At 39.6% G+C, this 12,427-nt stretch overlaps 1 protein-coding gene across 6 annotated transcripts in view; it reads left to right on the top strand.

The window, feature by feature from the left end:
• MGAT5 (alpha-1,6-mannosylglycoprotein 6-beta-N-acetylglucosaminyltransferase) overlaps positions 1-11,748 on the top strand; it is a 133,308-nt gene extending 121,560 nt beyond the window's left edge. For all 6 annotated transcript variants that reach the window (XM_054829878.1, XM_054829873.1, XM_054829875.1 and 3 more), the window contains 2 exons: positions 2,434-2,591; positions 4,322-11,748. In XM_054829878.1, coding sequence (XP_054685853.1) covers positions 2,434-2,591; positions 4,322-4,520 — 357 coding nt within the window. In that variant the 3' untranslated portion in view covers positions 4,521-11,748. The remainder of the gene's footprint in view (positions 1-2,433; positions 2,592-4,321) is intronic.
• The last annotated feature ends 679 nt before the right edge of the window (positions 11,749-12,427 follow it).

Raw genomic sequence — 12,427 nt, 5'->3', positions numbered from 1 at the left:
CGTAGGGTGGGAACCAAAGGGTGGGACTGCTTAAATTGGCACTGACCTCAAAGGAACAGCCAGGCAACTGCAGCCAGAGCAGCTGCAGGGTTCCCTGTTGCAAACTTGGGAGCTGTTGGATGAGGCAGGCTGGGCTGATGGGACAGACATGCTGACTTTGAAAGATGTGGTCAAGCAGAGTACTTGGTAACCCGGCAGAAAATGGTTTTGGCAGGGCTCTAGTAGGTGAACAAACAGACTTGGCTCGACAGAGGGTCAGCTGAGCACCAGAGTTTGGCAAAGGGAGTGAGTGAGGACATTCATCCAAGAGCAGGAAAAGCCAGAGGGAGGAGGACTTCTCCTTTGACAGCAGGGCTAAGCCTGTCTCGCCTTGAAATTTGTAGTTATAGGTAAAACAAACATAAATGCAGCCTCTGGTGAGGCTTAATCTTCTGTTTTACATAGTATCTTTTCTTTACTCGAGCCTTATGCATGTAGGGTTGTGGGGCAAGGTAGACTGGGGTGAAGATACCAAATTTAGGTTGCTTTTAATGGTTGATAGGAAAACTAGCCAGAGACAGCAAACTTAAACACAGCCCTGTGTGCTGGTACCTGTGAAGGTGATGTACTCTGAGACAGGCCTCAAGGTGGCATGAGCTGAGGAAGGCTTTCCACCGAGCTCTGGACCAGAAATGGGAAACTGTGCCCAGTTTTTGGGAAGAATTTAAAACTAAGAGATGTTAAAAGCTGAAGCCCCTAGCAAATGGTGAAGCCTTACAAGTGATTCCTCGTCTTTGAAAAATTTTGTCTTCTGCCTGCAGTAGCTGTGAATCCAATCTGATATTGCAGTATTATATTGTATATATTACATTAGTATGTATTACAGTATCCATATTGGATTGGATTTTGAACCTATATAGATTTCCTCCTGCATCTAGTATTTTAAATATTTATTTATAAAAGGACAGAATAAATAGGGTGCTTAAGTCCAAATAACAAAATGACATTTTTGAAACAACCTCTATAAAAGTACCTGCAAACATCTATTGTTAACCTGGTTTTTTAGACGCTGTTAAAATTATTCTGCCATAAATATGGTCTAAAATTACTCATTTTTTTTCAAATGTGGCACAAGGGAATGGCTTAGATCTGCATCAGGGGAAGCTCAGAATGGATATTTGGAAAAAGTTATTCCCTGAGAGGGTGGTGAAGCACTGGAACGAGCTCCCCAGGTCATGGCCCCAAGCCTGTCAGTGTTCAAGAAGCATTTGGGCAATGCTCTTAGGTATATGGTTTAGCTTTTAGGTTGCCCTTCATGGAGTCAGGAGTTGGACTCTATGATCTTTGTGGGTGCCTTCCAACTCAGGATATTCCGTGATTCATGATTGTATAATATTAAATTCATGGTTAGACCTGGGAGTATGAAAGCTTCCTCCTTCAGCAGAGGAAGTCTAAACAGAAAAAAACCACTAAACTGATATTGAGAACTGGTAAATTATTTGAGGTCTTAGCTTCATTAAAATTTCAAGTAGTTCAGCCTTTCTAAGCTCTGGGTGACAGTGTGGGACCTGTTCATACAAGTATTAGTTTTGTCAGGAGGAAGCAAACCACGATGGACTGGGCCCAAATTTTTTTATCACCTTTTGGTGAGAATTGCCAAATGTTAAAATAATGGCTATCATGGAATGTCATATAAAACCAGTGATTAAAAATTTATCTTTGCTTTTTTCTCATTTTAAATGTCAAGATCGTAAGAACTTGTCTCTGAACAGTTTTCGCTAGCAAGTGTGTTTAGATATCGTTTCTTCCTTCCCTCTTTCTGCTAGGGTGACACTTGACTGCATACATTATTTATAGCCGATTTTTTTCAGTGTTGGGAGAGCACTTTTACTAGCAGTTCAACCAAGAAGAGTAAACAAACTCTTTGAATCCTCGTTGCTTTATAGAAATCTTCAGTCTTTGATGAGTTCAGCTCACTCCATAGCACAGCAAATCCCTTTCTGCATGGCTCTCCACATGGGCCACTTGAGACGTTTCTTGCCTACAGGGTAACCAGCCTCTGGAATCCTTCTCCTACCAAAACTTCCTCCTGATATTTGTGCTGTTACAAAAATAGTTGTGCTAGCACCGAGTTAGTGAAGCAGGAGTCACTGAGAAAGCCAAAATGGGTTGAGTGCGTGGAAATAAAGAGACTAGCTAGAGTTGCTTATGATAAATTAAAAAAGGTAAAGGCAGGGAGGAATGATACTACCACATTTCAAGTAGCAATCAAAGATGATAATTCCCTCACGCTTAAAAAAAAAAAAATTTAAATGCGCTTGAATTATTGATTTTAATAAAACAGAAATGAGCTGCAAAATGAGTGGGTGATAATAACCACTTATTTTACTAATGGGGAAAATTGCTGTCAAGACTTCTGGATGCATTATAATAAAATATGATCTGTCACTGCAGGATTTCTGTCACGGGCAGGTGATGTGGCCCCCATTAAGTGCCCTTCAAGTAAAAATTGCTGAACCTGGAAAATCCTGTAAACAAGTTTGTCAGGAAAGCCAGCTCATCTGTGAGCCTTCCTTCTTCCAGCATCTTAACAAGGACAAAGCTCTGCTTAGGTAAGTACTTAAAAGCACAAACATATTATTTGGTCTCTTTTTATTGCACCGGGTTTTGCCACACATGAAGTTTAGTGTACGAATTCTGCAAGAAGGGAAGGTGGCGAGTGAAGTACTGTCTGGCTGCAGCAAGCTGTGAGGTTAGCTGTCAGTCCTTTGTAGCAGCAGTTGGTAGAAGTTACTGCCGTGCCGAGAGCACCGTTCCACGTAGCATGTTTTTTTACAATGAGTAGTACAGCACCGAAGCCGAAAATTTACATCTCTTCTTCCCCTCTCCATCTCCTGTGTCTGTGCCCTTTAATGTTGGGTTGCTTGCAGTGAGCAAAGGTGCTTGTGCTGCAGGGATCGCAGATGCCGGGACTGTAATTGGGTTTGGACGGACCCTTGGCAGCCCTGGCTGAGCAGGTGCGCTATTCCATAGCCTTTGCCATATCCTCCTGAGAGTTAGTGAGCTTGCATGACTTAACGCTAATTCTAACTGTGCTCAGTCAGCTGGGTCAGAAACGAAATGCATTTTGTTGCAGTAAGTAGAACTCTGCACATGTTGTGTGATGTCTATCAGTTGTTCACATGATTTTAAATACAGCACTTACAAAGTGTTGCTTTTATTGATTGAGGTCCCTCTTCGGTCACAATTAATGTCCAGATTGAAATATCTATATTCATTGGCAATTAGCAATTACTGTTTCTGCAAACCTTTTGTCAGTATTATCCTCAGTAAAGAATTGTAAACCCTCGTATGCTAGAGGTATTAGTACCAATTTATAAAGGTTACCAGCTATGCATTAAGGAAATTAATGTTGTTTTCAGGTGCTGTCTCTTTGGAAATATGTCTTTGTTCCTTTCAGAATGAAAACAAAGCACTCAAAGCTGGGCTCCAACAAACAGCTGCTAGGGAATCTGCTTTCTATGTTTTCTGTCTCCACTTTTTGCTAAATCAAATTGTAGAAAGTTTTTATTTTTGTATTTTGTTTGAAAAGTTGTAATTTCCAGTGGAGTTCAGAAGCAGCTCATGTAAAAGCTTTGTCAAGCTTCTTTTCTAGCTGTCTAGACAAAATTCTAATTCTGTGGGGAAAAAAAATAAATCTGTTGAATACTGAAAGCTACCAGTGTTTCCAGAATAAGTGAAAAAACAAGCCTCTGCTGGAATTGCTACCCTCGTGCTTAAGCTTTGTGGTCAGAAAATGGCAACTGGAATTTTTCTTTTTTCAGCTAGCTGGCGCTAGCTGGTTCCTGGGAGCAGTGGGTCCTGCTGTGACACGGCAGCATCACCCACCCCATCTGCCCGGTTTGGCTGAGCCACCTCCAGCTACCCAGGGCTGCCTGGCACCAGCTTGCTTGTCTGGGGGAGGGAGATCCCTGCTGAAATCAATGAGAATATCTCCTGATTTCAGATTTTTTGGTTTTGTCTTACTAAAAATCCATGGCGTATTTAAATTTTACTCTCTGGGGAACAGTCAAAAGCATTTTTTTTTCCTTTTTAAGTTCTTTCATTAATCTTTAGGAAAGGGAGTAAAGCTGACAAAGGCTGTACTGCCCTCTGCAGAGAGAATCTGCGCAGGCAAAAAAAAAAAAAAAAGAGAGTAGTGTTCTGGAAATCTGCAATTTTAAATGTACTTGATTTAGGATGTAATGCAGCATTTTATTTTATTTTTAGCAAGGAAGGATGAAAACTGTACCGAACTCCTGTAAACTCCACTGTGATTTAGATCATGTGCTTTGCTTTTTAGGCATAATATCGAATGTCTCACCATGGAGTCTGCAAATGATATTCTGGTCCCTTCTTTTGATGGAAGAAGGAAGCACTGTGTTTTCCAAGGTGACCTCTTATTGTTCAGCTGTGCCGGATCCCACCCAACCCACAGAAGAATCTGCCCCTGCAGAGACTATATTAAGGGGCAGGTTGCACTTTGTAAGGACTGCCTATAGCAGCAGCAGAGCTTCTTTTGAGTTGAGGACAAAATGTAAGTAGTTTTGAGAGGAGCTACTTATTACTTCCTGCACTTTTGTCCAGGTTTTTCGCTGCAGGCAGAGCTATCATTGCTGGGCAGAATTATCTACTAAGAGAGGAGGGATTCATAATAAACAGCTAACTGATCTTTTTTTTCCTCTAAGAACATTTGCAGTGTAACTCTTCAGATTCCTTCATCTGTTTGCAAAGAGAAATGAGTTTCATGTTCTACAGTGATTTGAAGATGACTGCACAGAATAGTTTGTAGAAAATTCTCAGACCCATCAAACTTTTTTGTTGCTGTTGTTGTTTGGGTGAAGCGTTTTCTATTTTTTTAATGAGTTAGGACATCGGACATCCCCCATTATGGTTAGCTAAAGGATCTCAACTTCATTCCAGTAGAAAATGGAAAAAAGTGTGCTTAAGGAAGGGGGTGCAGGGGAGGGAGGACTAACATTTTATTGTAGGTGCACTGTTTGGGTACTGCATTAGCTTGAATGGCTATAAAGTGGTTTACTTCACAAGAACTCGGAATCACAAGATAGCTCTGTACCCTGTTATCGGGTTATCTGGGCCCAGGTTTGTTTTTTTTTTTTTTTAAAATCTTTGTATACAACAAGGTATTGTCTGCATCACAGCCGCTGCATCAGAGCAGTCTAAACAGAGTATCATGAATGAGCAAATAGGCAGTTGCCAGCGTGTGATACATCATCTTGGTGACTCAACAACTGACTAGGGTTGTGGCATTCTTCAGTGTGGAAAAGCTACAAAAACATACTGCCATTTTTGGAATGGACTCGTCACAGTTTACTGGTCCCATTTAGAGAGTAATCCTTGAAATTTGCCCATGCTTCTGTTGTAGTCTGTCTACTAGAAATACTGTGTGAAGCAAAAAGTATTCAGCATCATTGGAGCAATATTATCGGTAGAGCCTCAGTTTGCTACAGCTTCCAGTAGTTAAAGTGTTGCTGAATGACATAGAAAGGTTAAACTAAGCTAACTATAGTTATTGTATGGTAGAAATGTAAAATGTCTTCATAACTAGCTAGGTTTTTAAAGAGAATTTTTTTCTGAAGAACAAGTAAGAGGAGACAACTGCTAAGAAAAGCACTGATCAATCTCGTGGGTTCTTTGATTGTTTTTCAGGTTTGGGGGGGTGGTGTGTTGGGTTTTTTTTCTTTTTCATTTTTGGGGTTTTTTAGCAGACACATCAGTGACAAATTTAGAATAAAATAATTCAAGAGTTTGGAATTCAAATCAAACTTCATTTTTTTTAGAGCAGCAAGTTGAATCTTCTAAACCACCTTCTTTTTATGAACGTAATTTTTGTTCTTTTCAGCAGAAGGTGGCATGCTTGACAGCACCATTTGTAAGTCAGGAAATTATATGCTAAGATTAGTGAGAAACAATCTGCAGTCTATTTTGAAAGCATTCATAGTCTGCAGGTTTACAGCTTGGACGTGCTCTCATCGTACTGGCAAAAAACTCAAATCCACGTGAAGGTTTTTTTCACAAAGACTAACAAACATTACCAGGTAATAGTGAAAAGCATAGATATTGTAAATTTTCCTTTCTTGGATATATCTGGTTGGTTCAGATTTTTCTTGTAACCAGCATTCCTTATCTGTGTGTGCATATTGATGTATCTCTTGACCTACCAAAGACCAAGCAAGGGAAACGCTATTTAATCGTGGGTAAATTCTCAAGACAAGAGAACAGAACAGCATATATTTAAAGTTTCAATTTAAAAGCAATGATTTAGCTTTTACAAGTTTTTTGTTTCCTGCCTCTGCACTCCTGACAGCATTATCCTCTAACACTCCATAACATTGCTGTGGACTACATAGGAGCTCAATCCTGAGAGATTATTGAGTGTCCAAAAAGGATCTGTGGGAGCTGTTGCACAGCAGGGTCACCAGTGCCTGGGTTGTGATGACGATAAAATCTGCTGTATTTTAGAGCAATTTTCCAGAAACAGAACAGCTGGGTTCTATAATGGGAGGCAAACTTTTGTATGAAAAGAAAACAAACACAATCTAGTGTGAGAATCCTTACTGTTACCATAGCTCAGCATTTGCCTCAGTCAGCGCCAATGGAGTTTGCAATAGTTTTAATACCCTGGAAAAGCTGGGGGAGGAGGATCGGCAATGGGTCTGAGCAGGTGCAACAATTCATTTCCTATTTATGTAAAATATTCCCTACATCCCGATGTGTATTTGTGCAACTGGAAAATCCTACATATTAAAGAAAGTAAATACTTTTATCTGGTGCTGAAAGTAAAGGCAACAGCAGAATTTGTCTTTACCTGTTCAGCTTGAGGTTCTTCAGGCAGGAATTTAGCTTGGAAGAAGTTATCACAGAATTACGTTGGAAACAGATTTCTATGTGTGCACTTAAAGAATGCAAAACATGCAGTTTTTGCTGTAGTGTAATTCTTTGCTGTAAATACATATTTGCTCGTTTCCCCCCCACTGTATGGTCTACATGGCGTACTGCATTTTATTTTGCCTCTAAACCTTTAAAGATGGGAGGGTTTTGGTATTTGTTATTAGAAGATTTTCTGGGCTAGTGCTTTGCGCAATGGTAAGTTTGCCTTTACCACAGCAGGGAGAGTCTATTATAAGCTCTGGGTTTTTTTCATGCTGTAGTACTGTTTCTTTCTAGTCTACTGAACAGAATTATTGCAAACTGGCAAAAATAAAACAGCAAACACCAATGCTGCTTGCATTTCAGCCAGTGACAGAACATCTAAATGGGCTTCTGAATCAGTTGGGTCTGATCCTATTTCCACCAAAATCTATAAAGTAGACTTATTAAAGAAAAAAGAATCAAGACCTATCATTTGATAAGCCTCTATTATTAATTTTAAACTCTTTTCAGAAGAAATACTATGAAATACAACTTCATTCTAAATTACTGTAAAAGGGAGACTATCATATGAGAACTATAAGTGCAGTAACTTTGTAAACATTATTTACTAAACTCGATACAGCACCGCCCCATCACACAGCAGTGTGTGTTTGTGCATTGGTAAATAAGTGAATAGTAAGTGAATCCTCCTACAGATAAGCACTCAGGCAAATCCATGTAGGACTATTTAAAAGTTTGAATGATTTACTAAAATGTGTAATATATATCTACATTTCAGGATGGAGGGCAGCCTTCTGTCCAAGTTCTGTAACACTTTTCCTTCCTAATTAAAGAATAAGGGTGTAGTCCAATTCTTGCACTTAAACAAGGATATTAGAGATGGGACTGTGCTACTGTTTTCAGTCTGACAGTAAAGCTTGCAGCTTCCTTTACTCAGAAATCAGGTTTTTGCATGACTTGCATTTGAATATATTGATCAGCAATTGATGGGAAAAAAATGTCAAAAGTTGAATATAAAAACATTTTACAAGCTTTTAAACATATCTCTCATATCAAGACATTCTTTGTTTTAAAATTTTGTATTTTTGTATGTGACCTAGTTTTTTTCAAAAATCTTGTTCCTACGAGATTAGAAAACTTGAGAGAAGCATTTACATATTTATTAAAATAAACATAAAAGGCTTGCCTTTGAAAGGTAAAGTTGGTGAATACACACTGTTTAAAAATGCCAATAAAAACCTCATTTATTTCATATATGCAAGTTGATTTGCACATGTATAAATAGAGTTGCTTTTTGCATTTTTTGCTTAGTTTCTATGTTTCTTTTTGTAATTTATAGTTGCAGCTGTGTGATTGCTTGTTTATATCAGATTATGTTTCTCCTACAAATATTTTCTGTTTATGTGCCTTTTTTTACTTTCTTTGGGGTTTGGATGGGTGTTTGGAATACGGACACTGTCTGAACAAGTATAATGGAACACTAATTACAGGTAAAAGTAGTGCTTGATGACTATACAACTTAGTGGTCTGAATTTTGAGTGGTTTTAAGTAGTGGGGAAATCTGTTCTAAAACGATAAGGTAAAGGTTAATAAGATAAAACTATAACTTTAATAATTCTTGCAAAACATTGCTTCTGCAAGCAAAATACCCTCTACTAAACATCTGTCATGGACATGAGCACTCCTACTGGGATGGGATGTCTGTTTAATGACCAGACAGCAAACTAAAGCCGTTAGGAGACAATGCTAACAGAAAACCTCTAGAAACAGCCATAGCCGATATAATATTTGATATTCCATAGCAGGAACATTGAAGACCCACATTAAAGTTTGCGAGGTGTTGGCTTTCTGGATAAAGACGTCTGTATGTGGACATGCACGGGGTGATTCCTGGTGCTACCAGAATGATGATGATGATGATAATCCTTTTATGATCCCTGAATTTACAACACTCCGTGGGGAGAGAACTCTGGATATTCAGCTTATTGCAGATGTTTTCTTTCTAATGCTACTACTTTTCTGCAAGAAGAGTATTTTGCAAAATAGCTGCTGATCAAGTTTCAGCTGGAGATGACAGAACAGGGTTGTGGACAGAGCCAGGACTCTGTCTTCCCAGCTCAGCCCTGCTCCTGGCTCCTTGTGCCACCTTTTGCAACTTGCTCATTGACAAGCATTCGGACTTGCTGAAAGTTTCTGTTGGCATCAGCCACAAATCAGGTTGTTAGCCCATGTCTTCTCACTTAGTCATGTTGTACTACTGTCCTTTAATAGCCTAATTGATGTCCTGGGTTTATCCTTGATATGAAAGACATCCCCTCCCCTCTCAAAAATGAGTGGCCTGTCTAAATTACAAAGATGATTTACAAGTTTGCAGCACTTTCAACATAAACAAAATCCAAATTGCTTTCTCAGGTATGTGTTTTGCTCATAGTGCGTTTCAGGACCAGATTTTGCTAGTAAAATAAATTAAATGGGATGAATCAGGGTGGATACAATCTCATCCAAGTCTAATTAACTTCATGACTCCCACTGGCTTCAGTGATAGCAGAACTCCTCCAGTAATTTTTCTTCAAATTAAAAAAGCAGCTCTCCCTTAATAAATCTAAAGCACTGTATCTTACAAGATAAAGACCAAATGCTTGCAGGTTACATTGTACACATATCAGCAACTAATTCTGCTTGCTGTTACAGTCTATATCATCTCTGACTAAGCTGATGTTACTTATTATCAAAGTATCAGTGGAAAACTTGATTAAATAACTGTTCAGTCTACAGTTTGGAGTTGGAGGGGTGGGTGTTTGTTGGGTTTTTGTTTGGGGTTTTTTAAGAGACTATTAGTTATCAGTTTCCAATTTCAGTCTTTTTTCCAGGGGTGCTAACATTTTGGCATGGCTATTTCTTTGTGATGTTTGCCCTGCAGCTGCTATGCCTTCGACTTTTGACTCGCAATCTCTTTCCATTGTAGTTCTCCTTTGGTCCCATCGTTTCAGGGACCACTGTAAAGTCGAGGAGAATAATGCACTGACAGATGTTATGCTTCCGTTCAGGCTGAAAAAGCCAGGGACAGATATGTTTTCATTGAGATATGCTTTAATAATATTGCTATAAATGTAACATCAAAACGTATTGGTTTATGGGCAGTGACTTAAATCTCGTCTTCATATTTTTAAGCAGCTCTATAGGTTGGGGTTTTTTAGTTTGTAATTTCTGAATATTATATTTAAATGGAATGTGTAAACAGCGAACTCTGTGTATCAAGTGTAAGATGTTTACTGTAGGAATGTGTTGAAAATACCAGAGGCTGAACCCCAGGATGCCTCGGATGTGAGGCATCATTCATGTTTGTTCTTCCAGGGAAAAATAACAAAGTGCAACCATTGCTAATGCATCTTGCTTTTATAGGTGTAATCCTTTACATATTCATACAGCCAAAACCAATATTATGTTTTAATTCAGCAGACCTCTCTCAGCAGCACTAAGCCACCTGTTTAATAAATGGGTAAACAAAATCAAGTCCTCAAAGTTTTGATAAAATGAGTAATAACTTCACCTTCCACACACAGAAACTGCTTTAAAAAAATTCAGTTGCAATCAAGTGAGTAACACCCCTCTCTGCTGGGATGCCATTTGACTAAGGTGGGCTACGTGCAGGATCGGAATTTGTCACCTTGTGTAAGAGCTGAAGCATTGTGGACCCAGCAACGATCACACGCGGCTGCTTCTCTGTACAGGAAAATAGGTCCGTGTTGCACTGCGCTGCCGTACTTGTACATACTAGCCCTAGGCCAGTGCTGCTCCGCTCGCAACCAGTCGCACAGTCGAGGCTCGGTCCTGCAGGAGCCGGCAAAATCCTTGGCTTTAAAGTGAGCATGTAAATAATGCTGTGGCATTCACTGGAGCCATCCAGGCACTTGGCAAAGTGCATGCAACGCGTCCCGGCGCGGATTCCAGCAGCTGCAAAGTAGTTTGAAGTATCAGATAGGTACATGATAAATCAAGTTAAATTGCTGTCGGAAGGCAGTTAATTTTAATAGGGTTATACCCAGAACTAATTTGTTAGATTCATTAACAGGTCTGTTGCAGTACAGTGAAAACCATTTTTAAGAAGTCCTGATTTTATTTGGTTTTTGCAAAGGAATACAGCAGAGGAAATGGCAGGTTTTACCAAAGGAAAAAAGAATACATGTCATGAGAAGAGTTACCCTGAAGATTCTAAGAGAGTTAAAACTATAAGGGAATATTTACAAAGGACATTTGTCCTTGGAGAAGTTAATCTCCCTGAGCTTGCTAGGCTGCTTGTTGCAGGGAGATCCTCCAGAGGGCAATTTGGGGCAGCTCTTCAGTTTCTGGTCTGAATCGTTCCCTGGAGGAGTCTCTCTCCATGGGTGATGGGGGTCAAAATCTGAATAATTCCTGTAGCACTGTAAATTGAAAAAAATCCTACTGAAATCTGTAAAAATAAAGAGATTGCTGCTTTTTTGCAGATAATAGTTTGGAGTCAATGAGAGTTTTTATGTGTACATGAGAACTTCAGGGTCAGGTTGGTACTATGTGTGTTTGGCTTGAATTCTCTCCTAAAAGGTTGATCCTTTGTTTTATTTAAATGGTTGTGTTCCACTATATTACGTTCAAGCAGTTTGATGCTGAAAGGACAGAACACAGTGGTTCAGATGCTGTCAAGTTACTGGGGTTCAATAGGATGGGATCTTTTTAATTTTATTTTTTTTTTAAAGTAACTGTCTGTACTTTAATGGCATAGAAAAATGCTTTGTTTTCACTGTTGTAGAAAAAAACTAGGGAGAACTTTATTTTTCAATAAACCTTTTTCTTGTGTGATTTGGATTTATGATTGCTTTGTACTTAAATGGGAAGTCTGTGAGCTGCTACTTATCCAAAATTGCATTTGCGTGGCATATCCTTGCAGTTCTGCTGCTGGCCCACCCCTTCCGAGGTGAGCGTGAACAGTCCTGTCTATCCACACCTTGGCCACAAGAACAACAGGCAAGTAATTATCCTTTCACTGTTTTGTTTTAAATGCAAGTTGGAAAATGGATAATGGATAAAATCAAGGTTGATATTAGGAGGGCAGCTGTGCCACAGCAGTAGTTAGTGGTTTCCTAGAAATTTGTGGCACACAAGGAAGACTGTGGAATTGCACGGTAGCACATGGATGTACAGGACTTACTGGTGCACTAGATGATGGAGTTCAGAAGCAAAAGCTACATTGTGGTAAAATAACAGCTTTAGAGAGCGTTGTCCTTCAAGATTCAAAGAGCTTGGATGGCGTGTGGAACACACATATGGAACAAGAGATCAAGCATGAAACTTTTGGACTACGTGCCTGCATCCCGTCAGTCAGCATCGCTCCCGCGCTGGGTTGAGGTTTCAGCAGCTGAGAGCAGCTGGTGCTGCAGGAGCCACCACCTGAGAGGGGCCCCGGAACATCCCTCTGCCAAAATCATCCCAGAGATAGGAACTTCTGTCTTTGGAAGCGTGCATTCAGTGCGCTTGATGG

Source organism: Grus americana, chromosome 6 (genome assembly GCF_028858705.1).
Source record: "Grus americana isolate bGruAme1 chromosome 6, bGruAme1.mat, whole genome shotgun sequence".
NCBI classification, from domain to species: Eukaryota; Metazoa; Chordata; class Aves; order Gruiformes; family Gruidae; genus Grus; species Grus americana.
Note: the sequence above shows the minus strand (reverse complement) of the source record. Positions and strands in the feature narration are given on the sequence as shown.